This window comes from Stegastes partitus, unplaced genomic scaffold (genome assembly GCF_000690725.1).
Source record: "Stegastes partitus isolate 25-593 unplaced genomic scaffold, Stegastes_partitus-1.0.2 Scaffold416, whole genome shotgun sequence".
Taxonomy (NCBI): domain Eukaryota; kingdom Metazoa; phylum Chordata; class Actinopteri; family Pomacentridae; genus Stegastes; species Stegastes partitus.
This window is the reverse complement of record NW_007578147.1, coordinates 59661-82292: the sequence shown is the minus strand read 5'-3', so window position 1 is coordinate 82292 and position 22632 is coordinate 59661. Positions and strand designations below refer to the sequence as shown.

Genomic DNA, 22632 nt, shown 5'->3' with positions numbered 1-22632 from the left:
CTGTGCATTGTATAAATATGAATACAACTTAGCATTCCATCATTGCTAATACCACAAAATCCTCACAACAAAATGGATAATATATCAAGAACATGACCTCAGTGTACTCAATAGATGCCCTCAAGATAGTGTTTTCTTGCTTTAACTGCTGTACTCAAAATGAAACTAAAAGCTATTTATCCATTTCATGCTGGGTCAGTGGGTCTAGTTTAATATTACAGAGACACACACATGACTTCTCCATCATTGTTCAAGCTTAAAAAATGAAGATTGAACTCAAATTCATGCTGCAAAAACTGAGCCACGTTGGGGTTTTTCAGGCATTCCTTGTTCATTTTCTCTCAGTGTTTGGTCATCTGATCCGTGTGTGGGGGAAGGAGTGTGTGCTGAGGATGTCCAGCTGTCACAGCTCGACTAGCTTTAACTGAGTGATGTCCTTTAAATAGAGACATATTGGCAGAGGCAGGCTGACCTGATTGATGCTTCAGCCCCACAGGGATGTGAAGCAAAAACCACAGTGAGACATGCGCATCAGAATGAGGGGGTCTAGTTGGGGGTAGAAACCAGAAGAGTTTACTGTGACATGTACAGTATACAACACTTGTGGAATATCATTAAATGTCAAATGATTCCAAATTGTATCACCTTAACATAACTGCGTTGCTCCTGAGTAGAACAGGAGGGTATTTGTCAGGATGTGAAATGAGAAACTGTCTGGATTTACTTTAATAAAAATACAGGCCCAGCAGCAGGAACTTAATGCAACAGAAGTCAGTTCACATTGCTTAGATTGAAATCTTGTATTTTTTCAGTACTTTTTGTGTCCACCTTTACTTTTTTTAACTCCTCCACGGCATTGAGGAATCCTTCAATTCTGGAGAGATTCTTCATAGACTATTTTTGTCAGGTGTTCTTCGCCTGAGGGGTTGTGTTGCTCTACCTGGTTGGATTCAAGTCAGTTGGCACACTTGGCCAGGCCACAGTTTTCTTTTTTTTTTTTTTTTTTTAACTTTTTTTTTGTTTTTTTTTTATTGTTGGCTTTTTTTTTTTCTGCCAAGCTTCTGGAGACTGGGAGTCCTCTTGTTGTTTAGTATTTGAGTATATCAACAGGTGGTGAAAGCCATAAATGTCATCAATCCAGCACCTTGGAGTATTATCACACTCAGACCTCCGTGCTTCACTCTTAGGACTATGCTGTCATTGTGGTAAACATGCTGGACACCATCAGATCCAAGAATATGCTCCCAACATCCACCAGACTTCTTTTTATTTTCTTCCATTTTATGGTTTTGTTGTAAACAGCAAGTTTTTTTTGGACACCATCCACAGAGGTTTGCATTATGTAATCTCTTTCATACTGTTGTCACTCAAACTCCAATTTGCATTGATAACCCTTGCTTTTCCAAGTCTGAAGCATTTGTCTGGCTGTTTTTTCAGAGCTACATTGCACAAACAGCGCTATCGGGCAATGGGTTTTAGTTAGTCGTTGAGTCTCACCATCAAAATTTTCAGTTTGTCTGATATTTTGGGAGCCATGATGCAGACTTGCAACCTGTAGGTCCAAAGTTGAGAAAGTTCACTTCATTACCATGTTGATGCAACTACTGGAAATCACAGTTATATTCAATTTTGTGTGCGTGATCACAGGTGCATTCACTTTTGTTGCACTGAGTTTTGACTTTCAGGCCTGTGTTTTCATTATAGTCTTTGTGAAATTTTTGGTTGTTCATGCTCCCCTGTTCAACTCAGAAGTAATGTGATTGTTGAGAGGTGTAGCAGTTTTGAATTATTTTACATTTAACTGATGGCACAATGTTCTCCCCGTGCAGCTCTTTGGGTTCTACCTCCCACAGTCCAAAAACATGTTGAGGTTCACTGGTGATTCTAAATTGTCTGTAGGTGTGAATGTGAGTGTGCTTGGTTGTCTGTCTGTCTTGCGATGGACTGGCAACCTGAGTCAGCTGGGATTAAGTGGTGTATAGATGATGGATGGATGGATGATATCGCACAGATGATGTAACTAAAGGCATCTTTGTTGTCTTCCTAAACCCTTACTCAGATTTCACCTGCAGCAGTTTAGATGATAGAAATGTCGGATCATAACTGAAGGAGCGTTTGTCGAAACTCCGAATCCATGAGAAAAACTCAAGGTGCCCTTGATCGAGGCAAACGAAGCGTGCACTTTCTCATGGATCTGATTAGCCGTGAACAGCCAACACCCAGGACAGCTCCCAGGTGCAGATGCAAACATTCACAGTCAACATTTTCAAAAATAAATAACAAGCAAGAATATTAGATTAAGAGAAATGACGCTCATCCATCCTTTTCTTCCGACTTCAGCACTCCGCTGCTCGTCCTTGTTGGCCTTCCTCCGACTGCCAAACAAGCGCTGGGCTTTTAATTGACCATGCTGCTCAGGGAAGAGTTCCACCCAAAACACCCACACACACAGCTCTAAAGTAGCGCAGCCGGAAAAAGATGTGAGGCATGCAACGGGCGCTGCCTAATTGCAGTCATGATGAGAATACTGAAAAAGAATCGGTATGTGTGCGCGCTCACTCACAAGCATGTGTGTCTGAAGGCATACAAATGTGTTTCATTTCTGTATTATAATCAAAAAAAACATGACTCACAGTTCAATGTGAGGCAAGTGTCAAGCTTCTGTGAGTGAGATCTGATAACACTAAAGAGAAAACGAGAAATGTGTTTAGTAATGACAGAATTTAGCGATGAAAACACAGTAAAGACAAATTACATTTAATACGTCAATAAATACCGAGATTAACCGGCTTTAAACACAAACAAACTGAATTTTCATATTTGGCAACAGTTCTGCCGTATTCACAATAGTGCAGGATTAATTTGCTGTTAATTGCTTGTTCTACTTTGATCTGATTAATGTAATAAATAAAAAAAACAGACAACATCAGAGGGATATTCAGAAACAGTGTTAAATCTTCACCAATTGCTGAAGTCTGAGAACTTTCTGTTGATATGTTAATTTTCTATTTACCTTCAGTCATTTATGCAAATGCACACAAATAAAATCATTAGCGAACAGCTGATATGTTTTCTTGAGTAAGGATTAGAAATGAGAAGAAATTAGCAGAGACAACAGCAGTTCTGACTTAATGCCAAATTTCCAAGGTTTTCCAGCTTTCAGTCTTAAATCGCAAACAGTATTTGATGCCATTATAAGCTCAGAAAAGAAACCTTGTGATTGGACCATGAATTAATCTATTGGATGAAAACATGGCTGGGTTAACCCTTCCAGCCCAGTGGGTTCACATCACTTCTTCTCAGATGAATTGCGCTTAAAATATTTATTGTGGTGAGCGGCTGAAAAGTGCACAACTTGTCCTTTCCAACACTGCGAGTCAAAACAAAAAAAGGTAGAATCTACTTCATATTTAATCACCGTTGTGACCTGCATACACCTCTGAGTTGATCTCCACAAACATGGCTCGAGTTGGAAGTTTATATCGATACAATGCAATCCCCTTTAAAATAACATGTTAGCGTCATATCACAAGAAAGTGTAATCATCAGAAGTTATCGAGTTAAAGAAATCCAGTTGATACGTTTTAAAGTTTCCAAAACAACCCACCGACTTGTATTAAACTTGAGAAGAGGGGAAACCTTACCACTGTCCAGTCTTGCTTTCAAGAGTCAAGAATGCACCCTTATGCTCAACTGTTCCATCATTTGTTCCACTTTTAGAATACTGTGCAATAAAAGTGTAAAATAGCTGATGAAATATGTAAAGCTTCCAAAATATATACTTTAAACTCAAGTATTCAAGTAGATTTGGACAGGCGGGAATAACTTTCAGCTGATTTTAATCTGAATGGCAAGTGAGACACAAATTTCTCAAGTTGTTCTATCTTTGGCATGAGGGTTTGTCTTTTGTTCATTTTATAAGAAAAAGGCCTTTAAACCATAGACTGCACATAAAAAAAATCCGACCTATCCGCCCTGAAGTCTACTCTGCTTTGTCTGTTCTACTCTAAGTGGAGCCATAATTTACAAAAGGAACATCTTGCTGTATTCAAAGAGTCTTGAATCTAGCAATAGAGACTATAAACTCGTTAAGAATATGTTTATTAAGGATCAAGATCAGGGAGAAATAGGGCCATTTTTTTCCATAGGCTTCTAAATCAACTGAATTATTTCCTTAAATACTTAAGGACTGATTCCCCCAAACCTGCTGGCCCTTGAGAAACCTGGTAAACTTGTACTTTTTATGTGATTTCTTCAAAATGAGAGTAAACATTGAGAAAGCATTTGCACTTCCTGTCTTTGGAGTTGAATCATAAGCCGGCTTGCTTATTTGTACACATGCATAACAAGCACAATTAGTGTTTTAAATAACCATTACAAGCTGAACTCGCCCCTCATGTTATTCCTCTAATGTTTTCTTACTGCTTCACATCCATAAATCTAAAACATTGTAAAACAGATGGTTAGAAAGAGGAGGCGCTGTTCAATATTTCGTTGACCAAAAAAAAAACACAGCTGGAAAGGTCCCTGGAACAACTGCTTTCTGTAAAGAATCAGTCGTAAACAACCCCGTGATGATAATAAACACAGAGGAATCCTCATTGGACGGCTTCCCGCCTCTCAGGAACTCCTAATGAACGTGACCGGTTCATTAGTTTCTATCGATCCCCCCCCCTATCGGTCGCCTTACTCCGGAGTGTCCGGACCATAATTGTGATTGGTGGGTTGGCAGGTCCTGGTGTGCCCCCTGTTTAATGCCTTCACTTTATGAGCTATAAAACTCTGAATAGATAATCAATACAGTGTCGCCGCGGTCTACGCAGCCTGTAAGGTTGATGGAAAGTTCTTGTGGCCCAGCGAACGGCCTTGAATAAATGTGCATGCGTGGTCATGAATGCATTTATGTTCATCAGTTTTTCAATGCAAGCGGGGGAATTAAGATACACAAGTATTGATACGAGGAGAAAAGCGTCTCTGTATGTGTTCGACAGATTGCTGACTGAGCGACGAATGCGTTTGATCCCTTTGACCGACTCACCCCTGACCTTTTGTTTTCTTCCGCCCCCCTTTCCTCTGCTTCTGTTACAGGTAGTGCTGGTGGGCTCATCCATAAATGAACGCGATCAGATGCTGTTCATCAGCACGGACGAGGGTTCCTCCTTCCAGCGGCAGTCCATCGCCTTCACGCCAGAAACGCTCGTCTTCCACCCAAAGGAAGAAGACAAGCTGCTGGCGTACTGCAAGGAGGGCAGGGTGGGTATTGCGGCACTGCAGAAAGAAAAAACATGAAAACGAATAACTGAGTCTGTAGCTGAGAGAATGAACAAGGAGACAGCGTTGATGTTACACCAGTAAAACATCTCTGCTGTCGGTGCAGCAATGCATTAAATTTTCAATTTTCGCACATACCAACAGACCTCAGACGAAAACTTGATATGTGATTCATCATGTAACAATACAGCTGCGGGGAAAATGTTCTCATGCAAGTAAAACAAACAAATATTACATATTTCATTCTGATGACATGTCACAAACTCACTTTAGGAGGGAACTTTAGATGAAAAACTACACTCTGTAAGTTTGTATATGCTTCTTCTACCTCCAATATATTTTTGGTCAATATTCACACAAATCATTCTGGTCTTTAGGATGATTTGTTACTGGGGCACACTGCCATGCTTTTGGTCATCAATTATAACACGATTATGCGAGCAGATCTCAAAATGATCTGAGAAAGATCTCCAAAGCTGCAGCACTGTTTTCAGCAGGAAGTTTTGTTTAGTTCCAAAATGTTCTTCCTAAAGGCAGGATAATGGTTTCCTAGGGACATTCTGAAGATGTTTGGTAATAACGTTGTTATGCTATTATGCAACGAACAATTCCTGAATTTTGCATTGAGAATGGCCTTCCTTTGGTAAAATGTAATGATGTGGGAGTGTTTTATAAAAGAGCCACTTTATTTGCTACCTCCATAACATTCCCACAACATCCTCAGAATTGTGCAGGAAAACTGTTCCACCTTGTTAGTATATCACATTATTGGGAAGTTGTAAGTACATATTAAATATGTTCTGTCATCTCAGGCGTTGATAACATCCTGAAAACACTTAATTTTCTGTTCAAATGTTTTCCCTTTCCCACTTTACATAATCAGTGGCCCTGGCAACACATTCATGACATTCTCTATATGTTTCAGCTAAAACATTATGTATTAGTTAACTTAGTTACGTAGCTCAGGACACGATAAATGTCATTAAAACATTCATTTTTGCAATTAAACGCTATTAAAACTTGTAGGTAAAGTTGGCCAATGTTGTGGGAACATTACAGTACTATGTAAAGTGCCTTGAGATGACATGTCTTGTGAATTGGTGCTCTTTAAATGAAATTGAATGAAACAGAAATGACCTGCTCGCTGGGGATTTCCATTACAGTATCACCACAACAGTCTATTAGGACCAGAAACATGAGCAGCCAGACAATCAGACCGGTTGTTATCGAGCTGTGCTTTAGTTACATTATAAAATCCACTCTGGTTGGAGGTAAAACTGAAGCTGAGCACAACAACTTTATTGTACATTGACATGTTCATTGTTATAACAAACCTCTCTCTGGGAACGTCAGCGTATAAGCAATGAATTTGATCAAAACAGCTGTTTCGAGTTAAAAACTGGCTAAAAATAGGAGCCAAGTCTTCAATACATTACAAGTCTGTAAATGTCAAGTTGTGAAATGCTGTTGAAAATATACTTTTTTTGTTCCTATTATGATTTGGAGGCTCACTTTAAACTCTACCAAATGAGCTAAGTTGCACTGCAAGCCTAACTGTACAGCACTGCGATGCCTAACAATGATTAAAGATACCACGCAACGCATCAGAGCACTTTGTACTGGTGAAGGCAGCTGGTAATTATTTTTTGCCGCAGCATTTTAAATGGACGCCTCACCGTGGTGCTGTGTTGACGTCCCACCTTAACTAAAACTGTCAGTCAACATGCAAGTGTTAGAATGGACCAATTAGCAGTGACAATTAGACTGCGAAGGAGGAATCCCGGGCCGCTGGTTAATGAGTTCCCATGCATACTGCTACGGCTAATAATAATTCTGCTACATGGCTCCTTGTGTCATACACTGATGTTTTCCATGCAGCCCAAGCATTAGCGGTAATTGCTTCCATACTCCGAACACGTCATCGTATATCATAGCATGTATTACTTATGTCTCGTTGCTAAGAGGCATTGAGATGATTCAGCTGATAAGACATTCAAGCCTCCAGCACTTTAGAGGAAGAACCTGCAAGAAAAGAGTTGGTCAGAAGTGCTGTGTCCTCATTTATGGTAGAAAGCCTTGGAGTTCACTTATGTAACTGATTGACATGCATACTGGATGTCATCATGTGATTTTGAGGCATGGAAACCGTGCGTTTGTCCAACACAGTCTCACGTCAAACTGTGTATGGACACATTTGTCCACAGCAGGAAAATATATCAGTTTGACAATAAAGGCTTGTAAAATGGCTGCTGTACACTGTAAGAAACGTCCATGTAGAGTTCCTGTATTTTTACAGTGCCATTACTAAAATCTTATTTAAATGGATAATCATTGTGAAATTCTAAAATGTGGCAACGGCAGTAAAATAATGTTTTTAAAGTGATTGTATCGTAATTCATTTAAAAGTGTAACTACTAAAAATGGTACAACTTTACAACTAAAATTCCTAAAACAATAACGGACAAAGGATGAGGCAAGTTCCATTATTATGGAATGACAACATTTATGGAAATGCAACAGTGAATTACAAATAGTGGCCAATTAAATCCATTAAGTTCAAACTTTCTGAACTGTAACAAACGATATGCAGTAAACATGAAAGGTAGATACAATACAGAGCAGCCTCGCTTGCAACGCCTTAAGATGACTTCCATCTAGTGACACATTTTACAGTATTAGTGCCGTTAGACTATTTTAACTGTAATTTTTAACACTGTATAAAAGTCGTTTCTATTGGCCCGTGTCCACAAGTGGCCCAATTTGGACGTTATTGTACCATTGTAGGAGGCCTAGTACATTGCTGTCACCCCGTTTAATAATTTAATGGAGGAGGTCAGCATAATGTTTCCTAATTCTAGCTTTATTTTTTGACTTTAGTCTCACTTTCACTTTCACTTTCATTCACTGCTTTGCACTCGGTAATTAGTTTTTATTGAGTTAAGGCACTGGAACTGCCTGCTAAAGTTTAGAAAAGGATCTTGTTTAAGGATAAAACACACCCACTTGCTACATTTGCTAGATGTTGCAAAGCTCAGTTTTACATGCACCTCTTCACAAAACCGCAAGAGGCTGCTGACATTATCAAGGTTCCTTAGTGTTCATCAACGATCAGGATGGATACCGCGTATACGGAGCTTACTAGGAGGTAGAAGAGAGTCCTATGTCCATATGTATGGGAATGATACACACAAACAACAGACATTTAATGGGCTAGTAAAGTTCAAATCAGGTGCCCAAAGTCCACAAAGCAAAAACCCTGGGATCCACTGCTTTAAAGCACTGGAAAATAAGGGACTGATTAGTTCCAAGATTTTTTCTCTACTTAAAAAAAAACAGATAGAAACCACACACACCACCACCATCTGACTCACTAATTAATGATTCAATCCAAAATAATTTTCTATGTCATGTATCATTCCGTTGCTCTGAAAGCAAAAACCAACATCCACTCTCTTGAATAGAGTCTCACACATTATATCTGTGTTACAGCTCTTTGCTAAACATACAGAGTTCACATTTTCAAAATCAACATGAACATAATTGTTCCACTACTTTGACACAAAATTGCCAAAACTCTGTTTAGTTTCTAAGGCTGTACCTAAACTACACTGTAAAAACTGTTAAACATGACCCAGATTTAGTGTAAAATAAATTTTGACTGATTTTAAAATGTGCACATGGAAAGAAATAAAAATATAAAAACTTCTAATTCACTGTGCATCTATTCTCATTCAGTGATGAGCTCTTTGATTGACTTGCGTTGCATTAGTGGGCTTACCTCGTTGATGTTTTGGTTCGAGAGAATTGTGTGTTACTGGTTGTAAATACTGTAACATAAAAAAAATGTGCAAGCTGAAGAAATATAGTTTGGACATACTGTAAGTTTGAATAGTTCATAAGTTTAAGCCAGCTCAACTCTTCTTCAACTTTAATAATTTACACGTAATTAAACAAGAAATTCAATTAGGTTTTAATCTGTTCCATATGGGCAGGCTGCAGATGGAAACGAGAAATCCATTCAAACAGAACAAAAAAATCATTTAGCTGCAGGATGATGTGAGGACGCTTGTAAATTAAGGTTTGGTGAGGGCAGACGCAGATTCATATCAAGGTCAGCTTCCGCTTTTCTTTTTGCCGGCGCCTTCGGAATGTGTTTTATGAATCGTTTTTGATCGCTTGCGACTTATTTTTCCGATGACCGTGAGCGAGAAACGTTGTGACTAAACACGCTGATGACGGGCGTTGAGAAAGTTTTTGTGTTGCAGAGGAAGTTTCTGTGGTGAAACCCCCTTTTTCTCAGCTCCATTGGCTTTTTCGAATACCAAGGATAGCTTGCATGTAGGAATCAATAGACTTTCATTATGGCTGCGATCAATGCCATACAGGCTCCGGCAACACACACACACACACAAATGCATACTCAAAAGAATAAGCACACACTTTGCAACCACCCAACCTGTTATGATGAATAATTAATTGGGCTCAGTCTTTACTTGGTGAACCATGAAATTCGGTGGACTGAATGGGTGAACTTTTTTTTCTAGCTAGACTCTGCTCCGTTGTAAAGGATCCAGCTGGTAATAAGTTTTACAATTTAATGCTGTTGAGTTTTTGTGTCTAATTGTGCTCTTCTGTCTGCGTTTCTTGCATCCAGCTCTTCGCTTCAACGGATCTGGGCCGCAAGTGGACTTTACTTCAGGAGCGGGTGACGAAGGACAAAGTCTTCTGGTCAGTTAAACTTTATTTTCTTCTCGCTGACGATTAAGGATTTCAGTCAATGTGCGGAATGTCTCCGCTGATGGCTTCTTCTCTTTATTGATATACACAGAGCAGAAACAGAGAAGTAGCTGCTAGAATGCCTGCAGGCAAGAAGATCTTCTCCTTCTCGTTACAAAAGACGATGATATAAGTATTCTTTACACAGATGAACAATATGTCAGGGTTTTGTAGGAGGAAAAGAAGAAAAGAGGAGATAAGGGCACAAGGACTTCTTCTGAGTTAAGTAAAATACGTACATGCAAATGGATCTTGAAGGCCTTCGCCGCTAAAGTACACAGAAGATGTTGGCGCGACTTGACCTTTTCAACAAAACTAATCGCTCGCCTGCAATTTTGGTGATAAAAATATTCTTGAATCTACATCAGATTTATTCAGCGTTACAACCTGCACACAGCTCTGCGTTTACTTCTTCTTGTTCAAACTGCCCTCTGTATTGATGTTAATATCTAACAGTCTTGCAGAGATATTAGCAAATGATTCAATACAAAGAAAAGAAAAAGAAGAAATTAAGTTTTCTAATTGTGCTTGTTCGGTTATATATTTGTACATACCCAAGTAACAACATTATTAAAACAGATCAAAAATCGACAAAGTAATAGAAATTTCTTCACACTACAATCCCAGTCATACTGGTTGAGGCAGATGTCCACCTTCCCCAAGCCTGGTTCTGTCGAGGGCTTTTGGGTTGTTTTGTTTTTTTTATTTGGTTCCTTCCTACTGTCGCTGACTGTTTGCTCAAAGGGAATCCAAAGGGAACATTGGATTGTTGGGTTTAAAAAGGTTTATACCCTAGTGCTGTGAGATGACGTGTGTTGTGCATTGACGCTATATAAATAAAACTAAATGGAATTGAATGAGGTTATACAGTCCTTATCACTTCATAACTTAGGTCTAAAGCATATCAAAATACATCAACAGCTGAATTTCAATAATACTAGTTAATTCTCTGTATGAATAAGAGTAATCCTGTTCTAAGAATTAGGACAAATTCACCCTTTGGCTGACAGTTTTTAGCGTCTTGTATCCATATCTGGTAATGTTGGAGTAAGAAAAAAGCAAAAACAAAACAGTATACGTGAGTAGAACTGTTCTCAACACTTGGTTTCGGTTTAGATTTAGTTGTTTTTAGCTTTACTAGTACATAAAGTGGGCTGCAAAGTGGTGCAGTTGGTTAGCATTGTTGCCTCACAGCAAGAAGGTCGCTGGTTCGCGTCCCGGTGAGGACACCCAGGATCTTTCTGCGTGGAGTTTGCATGTTCTCCCCGTGCAGCGTGGATGTCCCCTGCCTTCGCCCTAAGTCAGCTGGGATAGACTCCAGCCCCCCTTCGACGGATTAAGCGGTGTATAGATGATGGATGGATAGTACATAAAGTAGTCTATAACAATCCAAGATAGTGGTGTTTTCTTCTGCAAAACTGACACAACACTCAGTTCTTAATATTAGTTAGTCAGAAGAACTCCTTACATTCTTCCTACAATAAAGCTCCCTTGGAGGTTTTTTTTCTATAACTTTTTACTCTACTTATTTTAGTTAAACAAAAAAAGAACCCTGTTTTGATCAAGCTTTGTCAGGAAATAAACTGATCTCTTGCAGAGTTAATGGGTTTATTTTTTTTTTTTTACTCTATCCTGATATCATCATTTCCGCAATATAGTCGAAACAATAAAGCTATATCTACAGGAGTTTATCCCAGATGCTAATAAATCTGTTTAATGTTTACCATAACGCTGATCACGCCGACTCCAGTTTTCCTTAAATTAGCAATTTGAATGGGTCGTAAGCGCTGGAGTTTATGCTGCAGAACCATTTTATCGACGAATCTCTTGATAGTTTTGTGGTTCCAGTGGCAGAAAAAGTGCCCACGGAAGAAAGAAGTATATCGCTTCTCCCTGCACATGTAATATTTCACAGCTTCAGAGCTATCTCTTCCAATCCCTCCTCAGTCTTTATTTTATCTTATAACATGTATCTTTATGTGCTGTCCTCCATCCTCTCATTTCTTTACCTTTTCTCTCCCATCTCAACTTAGCTCCTTCTTGATCCTCCATCCTATCCAATATGCGTTATTGTTTAATGATGTGCGCAAATGTGCGGCGTTTCAATAAGCTCGAGTAAACTCTTTCTCGTCTTCTGAAGGTCAGGAAGGTATTGCGAGCTCCACGTTCGTTTGTTTCCTCTCGCCGCCAATAGCAAATGAGCTGGTTCGTCTGCCCAGGAAACTCTGATTTATACCAGCAACTCTATCGCACAAATCATCCCCACTCTGCGTTGTAAAAAATGAGAGAGTCGGGGAGAGAAAAACAGCCTTAAGTGCTTTCTACTTCAGAATAAAGTTACATTCTCAGGATATGGCTGGGATCTGAATGTGGAGCTTGAGCTTTTATCCATATAACGAGGAGAGTTTGATTGTTCCAACTCTAAAACGTGGTTTAAAGGTAAAGCTGAACATTTCTGCTTGGTTGTGTGTAAATGACGTGAGAAAATGAATGCAAATCTGGTGTCTGTGTTAACTACTTAGCTTAAAGCCTGATGGTGTTTTCATGACTGATTGATGATTTTAATGTTTTGTGCTAATGGTGGCACTTGATGGAAATTCAGGGAAAGTTATTAACTTTCATCCTTTGGGAACCGTGAGCGTCTGTACCAGTTTCATGCAATCCATTCATTATTTGTTGAAATGGACCTGCCAGACAGACAGACTAACCAACACTAATGCCGTTCCTTGAGCTATGCTGCTTAAAGCTAACTCATTTTCATGCACTGATCATCCCACTTACGACCCATCACTGAATATAAACCCTGCCACCACCACGTTCCCACTAAGCAAACAAGCTTTCTATGTAGAATAAAACCTAGTTTGTGATTATTTGATTAAACACACTTATGTGAAGGCAAAATAAAGTGATAATAACGGTCTTAAAGCTAGACTTTGATGAAGGATCCAGTCACATGAGAGGGCCAAATAACTGAAAAATGTATTGTTGGGTTTTCACCTTAACATTTAAAGTCCCCTAAAAGGCCATTTGTACTTTTTGCTTATTTTGGTCATGTAAACCTTTAATGTTGATCATTTATCTTAACTGAAGTCAAACTGAAGTTACCAAAACAACTGGAAATTGATCAACCTGAAGCCTCTAAAATGGCTAAATAGTTGGTAACCCAACCATCTTTGTTCCAAAACCAACATGTCACTGAGATATTGCCAGAACTATTTCTTGAGAAGCAACAGTTTATCCATCGATGCAGCTCGTGTGCAGGATCTCTTGATTTTGCCCTCTATGCTGACCCAATCGGACCAAATCTTGCATCTCAAGGAAGCTGCACGGTATAACAGAGTCTGATTACGCCATTTTCCACGATGGAAACTCACGAGCCGTTAGGCCAGCCCCAACATTCAAGCAGGTTACGACTGCGAGAACCGTCCCTTTAGAACCTCTTTGAGGAGAAAAGAGTACCTACTGTTGGGTAGGTACTTTTGCAGGTCTCAGTGCTGTACAGATCTCGATGCTGATTGGTTAAACTCAAAGTGGAAACCATTTTTTGTACCTCTGGACATCCTCGTTGAATAGCAAGATTGTGATCAACAACTTCAAATTTGCCATGCGGGCAAATTAACATAACTTTCATTTTTGTATTTCCTGCTTGCTCATAGAACTGGAGTTACATCCATTGAATACTATTTATTGTTGTTGCAGTCAGAGTTAATGTTGCGATGGAAGGATCCCATGGAAACAGAAAGCTTGAAAAGACGATTATGGGGCTATTTGTGGCGGTGGAGCGTTACCTGTTGTTTCCCAACAAAAAGTTCCTGCATCCAACTCCTTCTAAAAGCACAAAAAGTTGTTGCTGTCCATGCATGGGTTGCATTATGGAGATACATTGTGGTAATTAGTGAACCTTATGGCTCTAAAGAAAGCTCTAAAAACCGACGGTATATTACATGCCTGAGGCCAAACGACAGACAAAGTAGGCAGTTGGCTGTGGAGCATTTAACAGCTCAAGAGAAATTCCCTTCAGTAGTTCAGGGAAACCAAAACAGAGCTGAAATTAAAGTGAATTTTGGACTTAAATTTAGCAAATGTGGACATTAAATGCTAAAGTGGATGTGTATCACCTTAGCCTTTAGCAACTTGGTAAAGTAGTCTAAGTATCCCAAAGAGCATTTCATTTCATACTCATACATTAGCTTGATAACAATCTTCTCATGTGAAGCTTGGGAAAAAAGAAAACAAACATATTCCCAAATTGTTTCCCAGTTCCCTTCAACATTCTACTTTTTACAACTGGATTTCATTATGTTCTAATTTTGAATAGATTACATGTTTTTTTTATTTGGTTTGGCCATAGCTGTATCTAAAGATTAAATGTTTATTTGAAAGTGAACCACACACTGCTGTATTTTATTTGGCTCGGGTGAAACTGCCTGCAGCAAACGCTAAGTATTGGAGCCTGCTTTTATGATAAAGTTGCAATCTGCCTCTCTTCTCCTGTAAAGCAAAAAAAAAATTACACATGTGTGGATCTGACTGTGCATACATGTGCTGTAAATGTGTGTGGTCAGAGGAGACAGATAGTTTTTTAGAGGGAGGGGATCTGGTCTTTGCCTTGCCTGTGGCTTGAGGGTCATAAAAGAAGCGAGGGAACAGCAGTCTGCTAGCCAGCGCACATAAATCACATAACAAACATCACATTAAAAGCAATCTGCCATCGGGGTGGTCTGGCCAAATGTGTTCCGGTGGACCTTGTTTTTGTGATCCCCGGCTGTAAAGTTTGTGTTTGTCATCTCCGAATGAAAAGAAACAGCAGCTTTTTTGAAATTGAACTGGCATCTCGCAGGATGACAACTGACAACAGAAAGCAAACGTTGGAGGATAGGTGATAAAAAATGAAAGGCTGTGAGGATAAAAGAATAATCAAATGGCAGGAAAAAAAAGAAAAAACCTCGAGCCGGGATGAAACTGGATTCCCACACGAGGAGGATGTTTTTGCAGCATGTTTGCGCTTCCTCCTCCCGCGCTTCAGAATCAATTCTATGTTCTTTATTTATCAAGCCCCCTATCTCTCAATCTCTCAATCAGTCGTGTCTATCATTCATTTCATTTCCCTCGCTTCCCTTTCAGCCCCTCTCCATCTGCTTTCACTTCCCCGACTGAAGGAGACGAAAATCCCACACATTTTGATTGTAATGAAGGTCTAACTGGACCAAAACGTTACCGGAATGAATAATTGATGTATAGCCAGAGCAGAGTGTGCGTTCACCTTCAGTCTTTCGGCATTTGCATTTCAAGCATGCAAGCTGAAACTTTTATCCAGAATAACCTGCTCTGAGTGAGAAGCCAAAGGTTCAAAGACTCGGTCAAGGACGCTTGAGCAAGACGCGTAAGACCTGTTGGTTTAAAAGCACTCTAATAGATAACAGCAGGGAAACATGCAGCGGCATGCATAATAACTTGTCTTATTCCTTTTGTAGATTGCATTATCAAGTCGAGATCAAGGGTTTCCCCCCAAACCAGCCCACAAAATAACAGCTCCAGAGCTTTCCCTGGAGGTGGTTGAAGCAGCCGTGCAAACACATTAATAGGCCTATCCAAACGACGCCAATGAGCACAGCAGCCTAATAACATCCTATTAAAGCCAGACAATAGTGTAGTAATTTACTGTAGGCTGGTAACGGAATGCAACAGTTGAAGTCATCTCTATACATAACCTGTAGTACTGAACAGACACACATAGCAATTATGGCCCAAGGATGCTACTTCTGATCATTGTTATATTCTATTAGAGTTTTGTAAATCTTTCCACACTTAAATTAGAATCTCCTGACCTGCAGTGACCCGACCAAGCTTTGGAAATAGTTGATTTTGTCAACAAAACAAGTCGTATTGAAGAGCACTTCCACACTCAGAGTTTAAAGTGAAAGAAACCTCTGCCTTCTGATTACCAAACTGGGCTCCGAGTTCAGCTCCATCTCCTCCTGCGTTACACAGATCTTGATTCGTGCCATAGAGTATCAGCCTTCTTTTCTTTTACTTTCATTAAACAGGTGCTGCATCACATAGCAGCAGGATCTATACCGTCTCAACACTCAGAGAAAGGCTGTGTGTAATTTAAACAGGTGGCACAGCAGCAGCAGCAGCAGCAAACTCCATTCATTACTTCCATATTTTGACACGTCATTGTGGTCCTACATAGCCGGCATAGCCCAAATGCTTTTCTAAAAGCACACAATGGAGCTGTTGTGCACAAATTCATATTTTCTAAAAATTTTCATCAAAATGTTACGAAATCATGACATTTCTTTTTTTAATGCATTTTCTTGTGCATCATGTGGGTCATTACAGGGAGTTTTTAGGTTTGCTGCTTATAAACAACAATATTTGTAGACGTGGCATAAGTGAAAGCAGAGAACTGACCTGATCATTGAAATAAATTCAAATAAGTCTACAGGCAGTCTGACAAAAAATGAAAAAGTACAGTTTCTCAGCATATAAGTTACAGTAGATGCTGCAGTGTGTCTCTGTTTGTATATCTGGGATGTTATTGTGTTATTGTCTTTTTGGAACTTCACATATCTTCTTCTTTTCTTTTTTTTTACTTTATAAAATGTAGCTTTATCCAAATTACTACAAAATACAGAAAACTTACGAACACATTTTAAAAAGATATTTTTTGTATCTGTCTATTTAGAAGCTCTTAGTTAGATTTACTTTGAGGTTTCTGGTTCTGACAGTGGAGGTCAAAGGAATGAACTTTCTCTGCCTAAAAAAAAATGACATTTAGAAAATTCTCTTGCAGCATATTTTTTTCTGAAAAAGCCGCTTTTACTCTGGACAACAAACATCTACTAAATACAATGTGTAGTTTTTTATTAAAACTACTTTCTAGATAATAATTTCAGTAAAGGTGTGTGACTCTCACAATTCCCAATTTAACCCCTGGTCACACCACTCTAATACATTTCCTATAGACATGGCAAAATCAGGCCTTAGAATGACTTATAATTAAATAAGTTGTTACATAAACTTGTTTCGTCACATGTGCTGCTTCCAAGGTGAAGAATGGACTTCCACCCTCAGATGCTTCCATTTAAATAGCTGCCAGAGCTTTCAAATGGATGTCCTTGGTGGAGAAAAAGCGAAGAAAAGTCAATTCTCAGCTTGGTTAGAAGATGCTGAACACTTGTGCTGTGTACTCATTATGTTTCCTGACAGCAGTAAACAACACTTGTTTCTGAAGGTTTAAGCGTTTGTGCGTGTAGGTATTCTTTTGTTCTCTGAGCTCTGTGTTTGACATTGAATCGTAGATACTACACGTTTTCGTAGGTTTACATCAGTATAGAAAGAGCTGTCCAAATACTGACAGTCTGGAGTCAAATACTGCATTTACTTAACCCTATCTCAACACTGGTATGCCTTGAATCTATTCAAAGCAGGTCCTTTTTCAACCACTGATCTACGAGGTCAGAAAACAGCATCAGCGGCATATGTTTTGCATGTCAAGAGAATTACCTGAAGTCAAGTGGGTTTTCTCAGACACTGTTGGAACCTAACTCATAAAATATTCATGGAGGTCACCTCTATCTCTTGGTATCGTGTGCTGCTATGAAAACGAGGCCTGTGTAATACCAATACAATGTGGATCAAATAAATGTTTATGGGTATTGTTATGTGTGAACACCGTAACCTGTTGAAACCTGACGTATTGCTTGAGGTCTTTGGCTTTCACAGATCACTAAGCTAACTGACCATTCAGATTGACTGAAGACGCCTGAACCGTCGTCAATGAGCTCGTTCTCTTCCTGTGATTGATCTTCTCGCCCTCGTACCACTCCTCTTCGTTTGCCTCCCCATCCCTCCACGGCCTGCTAATTGCTCGTAAAGTCCCTTTATAGGCGAAGTAACGAGGTTTTAAATCTCCACTCTATCTTTACTGGGCTGGGGGAAATTTCACAGACTGCCCTACGCAGTTCTAATCAGATGAACTGCTTAGTTTACTGCTCACTGAAGGGCACGCAGAGCGAGTGTACTGTAGTCTATATAAGTGCGCTTCTAAAAAGGAATGAGGGTATAAAAATTTTGGAGGCTTTAAAGCATTGCGAGGCTAGGCTGAGTTCATAAGTGCACTTTCCAGGAAGAGCTGAGCTGTGCATATTTACTGAGGTGCCTAAAAGGGACCAAGGAACATCTACCGTACACTTGTATGCTGGGATCTGGCACTCCAGACTTAAATACATCACTGAATTTAAATTCTATCATATCTTGTATTAATTTGTTTGGTTTAAATGAAATTAGTGCAGGAATTTGGATAGATCTACCCAGTTCCGTTTCTTCTGCCAAGACAATGAAACCACAAACAGCAATCAGTGGAAATGTTCCAGCCTCCCAGAGCAGAGTAGCCTTTTATTCAAAATGCAAACTAAGGCTGAATGTGGAATTCTGTCTCCAGACAAGACTGCTGATGTTGGATGATTCGGCCGATTTTATTCAGTGACAGCGTTTTTTTGCCAGAAGTTTTGGAATTTTGTCTGATTATGTCAACAAAAGTTAAGAAACTATGTGACTGTAGTGTTGAAATAATGAGTATGGAAAGCATTCCATAACATTAGAACCTGGTTATGGTTAGATTGGAGCAACATTGTTACTTTTAATTGCAGATTTTTGACCCGCTTCCACTTAAACGCCACTCATCCACCACCCCAACCTCCACAACATTTTGTTTTGCTTTGTAAAGGTCACACTAATTCCTGCATTTCCATTTAATGTTGGCATTGAATCTGCACTTATATAGCGCTTTTCTACCTTAGTGGCACTCAAAGCGCTTTACAATGTGTTTCTCATTCACCCATTCACACACACATTCATACACCAATGGCGACAGAGCTGCCATGCAAGGTGCTTGCCTGCCATTGGGAGCAACTTCAGGTTTAGTGTCTTACCGACTGTCAACAGTGGAGGGACGGGGATCGAATCACCAACCTCGGATCAGAGGACAACCGCTTTACCAACCACTGACTCATTTTCCACCTGAGCCACAGCATGTTAGATGCTGATGTACAGTTTACTGTGCTTGTGCTAAAGTGTATCTCAAAGTCAACAAATGGTCATATATGTGTTTTTAAGTCTAATTTCTGAATGTATTTTTTCTCCCTGGTGAGAATGTCTTTGATTAATGTCATTTTCTTCTGTGTTCTAGGTCTGTATCTGGTGTGGATGTGGACCCTGATCTAGTGCACATGGAAATGCAAGACACAAGTGGAGGTGCAGTAATGTTTCATCTTCTTATTTCCTGTTTGATGCTGTTGGGACTTGGTCACACCATCGGAACAAAATTTCAGATCACACTTAAGTCATTGTATTGTTTTAGAATTGTCATAATTTATGAGTTTTTGTGCTAAATCAAAGTGAAACTTCCGCAAAATACTCAAGAGAATCCAGCCATATAAACGTACCTGTGCAGATTTATTGTGGGTCAATACTTTGTCCACCTTTATTTTTAAAGACAGACTCATTAAAAATACCTCATTTCTGGAAAGATGTTCTACTAGTTTCCAGCTGCTCTTTACTAGAGTGGTTGTGTTGCTCTACGCTTCTCTTTAAAATACACCAGAGGTCTTCTATTAGATTTAAGTTGGGTGACAAATTTGGCAAGGTCATGGTTTTCACTTTTCTTTTCCTTCGAACCTCTTGTGCGGTTTTGGCAGTCGTCTCTTCAGTCAGTTTTGTGTATTCACAGGTATTCATTGTGTCATATCCAGATGTTATCCCACTCACACATCTGTGCTTCAGGAGTATGTATTTACTGTAGTATGTATAGTATGTGGTCAGGTTCACGCCAAACATGCTGGACTCCATTTGACCAGAACAAATTCACTTTTGATCTCATCTCATTATTGAATGTACTCCCAACATTCATCAGGCTTCTTTTCATGTTCTTTAGGGAAGTCTTATCTTGCTTGTTCTGCTCGCTACATTGTAAACATAGCACACTGTGGCTCTGATTAGTGGTCCAATGACTCATTCACCTCCTAACTACTGCTGCAACTGTGTTCCAGAGATTTCCTGGAGTCTTTCTAATCATTGAGAAGTCTCAGATTTCCAATTGTTTTCCCTGTGGAGCCGTGATGCAGACAACAGATAGACACAACCCGTAGGTCAAACAAAGATCTGATGTTCACAGGTTCATGCAGTAAGGCTCATTGGAAATCAAAGGTGTACACAGTTTAGTTTCACCGATCACAGGTTGCACTCTCTACTTTGGGTTCTGTATTTTCAGTTCAGTCTTCTTAAGAACTTATTTTTGATTGTTCATGAGAGGAAATATTCTCCAAACCTCAAACAGTTGACACAATTGTTGACATCGACAAAACAAGTTGTGTGTGTCTGAGATGTCTTCCACTAATTTTCCTTCAATAGCCTTCACATTTTATTAACAGAGAAACTCTAGAACTGTATTGTGAATAATATAAATAACCTTATTTTAAGGTACTGAGTAGGTAAATGGCACCTGATTGGTCCAGATTTCATATATCTTTGACAGACACTTGATTCACGTCAGTTTGGGAAAAAGTGTTCACATCTCTGTAGCACTTGCTGAGGTGGAGGATGATAATATGCTCTCCCCATCAACACAGTGCTAGTCTTAACACAGCCTACAGTGTAACTGCAGGTAATGGAAGAGATGAATAGTTGACCTTGTGGGTGGCTTATGAGTAAGCTAGTAGTGTTTGCGTGTGAGGGGTAAATTGTGAATTAATGGGTAAGTTAAAGAAGGGGGGGCCCCCAAGGGCAACAACGGCAAATCTGGATTATCATATCAGCTGAGTGACAGACAGACAGGTTAGCGCTTACCTCCCCACCGAAGGGCCAAGAGGGTAATAGAAGTGTGTATTTGCGAATGTGTGTTTGTCAATGTGAGGTTGTAAATGCTCAGAATCCTTATCCACAACTGGACTTCCCCTCCTCTGGGTCTTCCAACCTCTAATCCCCCCCTCTCTCTAAATAAAGCTGAGCAGGCAAAGTCAGAGAGGAGCGACAGAGACTGAAGGGCACAATGAAGGATATGTTTTTATTTTCTTATATTTGCAGTTCTACCCTCAATTTCTCCATAAACCTCCCTTCTGGAAAAACACAAACACCCCTTTAAAGTCGAACCTCTCGATGAGACGCCTTTCTTACCCAGCCACGGAAAGATGCTGCCTGCATTGTGAAATCTGTCAGCCTGAACAAGGCAGCCTGTGTTTGTGGAGGGTGAAGAGGGGAGAGGCTGTGTGTCTGGGCCAGCTGCCCATGCACGGGAGCTCTTCCTGGGGCTAGGCGCCGCCACATGGTTCCCTCTCCTCCTCTTTTTCATTCTCCTCCTTTTTTTTTTTTTTTTTCTCCTCCGCTTGCTTCCGTGCCCAGATAGATGGATAGGCGAGGGGGACCGGAGCGACCAGGCATGCTAAACCAATCTGTTCACCCCGCGCCCCGAGCCCACCCCAAAACCCGTCACACGTGGCACGGCCAAGGTTAAACGGTGGCATGCTATGAAAACGGACACGGAGTTGAGAGAATCTCTGTAGAGGCGCCCGTGTCGGTGTGCCCGGGACCGCTGGCTGACGAGAGGGACAGGACTCTAGAGAAATGGGGGTGGTCGATTGATGGATGAGCCGTGTGTGCAGGGAGGCTGCCGGGGATGTGTGTCTGAGTGTGTGTGTGTGTCATTAGGGAGATTGATGTGCAGGAAAGCGTGAGTGTACCTTGTTCATGCGCCAATACACACAAGCATGCACGTATTCACACACTGTAATGTTTGGCCTGTAGAGAGACAGACAGAGACATACATGTGTACACAAACAGACATCTCCTCTAGTCCCCATAGTGTAGATATGTAAATAACGGGCTGCAAAAAAAAAATCTGAAATGTCTTCACCCATGTTTATTTTCCTAAGAAGCCCTTCAGATTTTCTTGTCATACCTTTTCTAGTTGCACCGGTGCAGGAACAATATATGTGTGTGTGCAAGATGTGTGTGTTTGTGTGTGTGTGTAAGCGGCTAGCAAGTGGCATGAAGAAGTGTATGTGCCACAAGCTTGAATTGAACACTTAGCCCAATCTAATAGTTTTTTAATGAGTTCTCCGCCGTATGCTGCTTTGATTAAATGTCGGGGCTTTTCAATAAATTAGCCAGTCCATTTGTTAGACCAGACACCTCTTGAAAAAAGATAAAGCAGAGGCTTAAAAGTACGGCGCCGATGAAGAGGATCGACTCGGCGACGTGACGCAGGGGGTTCTTCAACCTGGAGCTGAGGTGATTTGAGTTTACTGGGATTGATTGTATTCTCTGCTGCTTTTATCCTGCTGAGACGCTAGAAACGGCATTCAGAGAGCGCAGTCCTCCGCCAAGGTCGATGCCCCGTCTCGCATTTTTATAGAAAATTATCCAGAGTCGCACCAAAAATTTAAAGGTTGCCCATCCCCGGCAAAGTTTCTCCAAATTCCTCTGGGTAGTTTTTGCATAAACAGACTGACAAACCCCTTAAAATGCAATCATAACCACAGTTGAGACTCAGTATGTTGTCTCAGATGGTTAAAGATGCCTTTG

The 22632-nt window shown here is 40.2% G+C and overlaps 1 protein-coding gene across 1 annotated transcript in view; it reads left to right on the top strand.

Annotated features, from left to right (window-relative positions):
• sorcs2 (sortilin-related VPS10 domain containing receptor 2) overlaps positions 1-22632 on the top strand; it is a 389051-nt gene that overhangs the window by 307503 nt on the left and 58916 nt on the right. The window contains exons 4-6 of the mRNA XM_008285783.1: positions 5089-5253; positions 9926-9999; positions 19244-19308. Of these exons, the coding sequence (XP_008284005.1) occupies positions 5089-5253; positions 9926-9999; positions 19244-19308 (304 nt within the window). The remainder of the gene's footprint in view (positions 1-5088; positions 5254-9925; positions 10000-19243; positions 19309-22632) is intronic.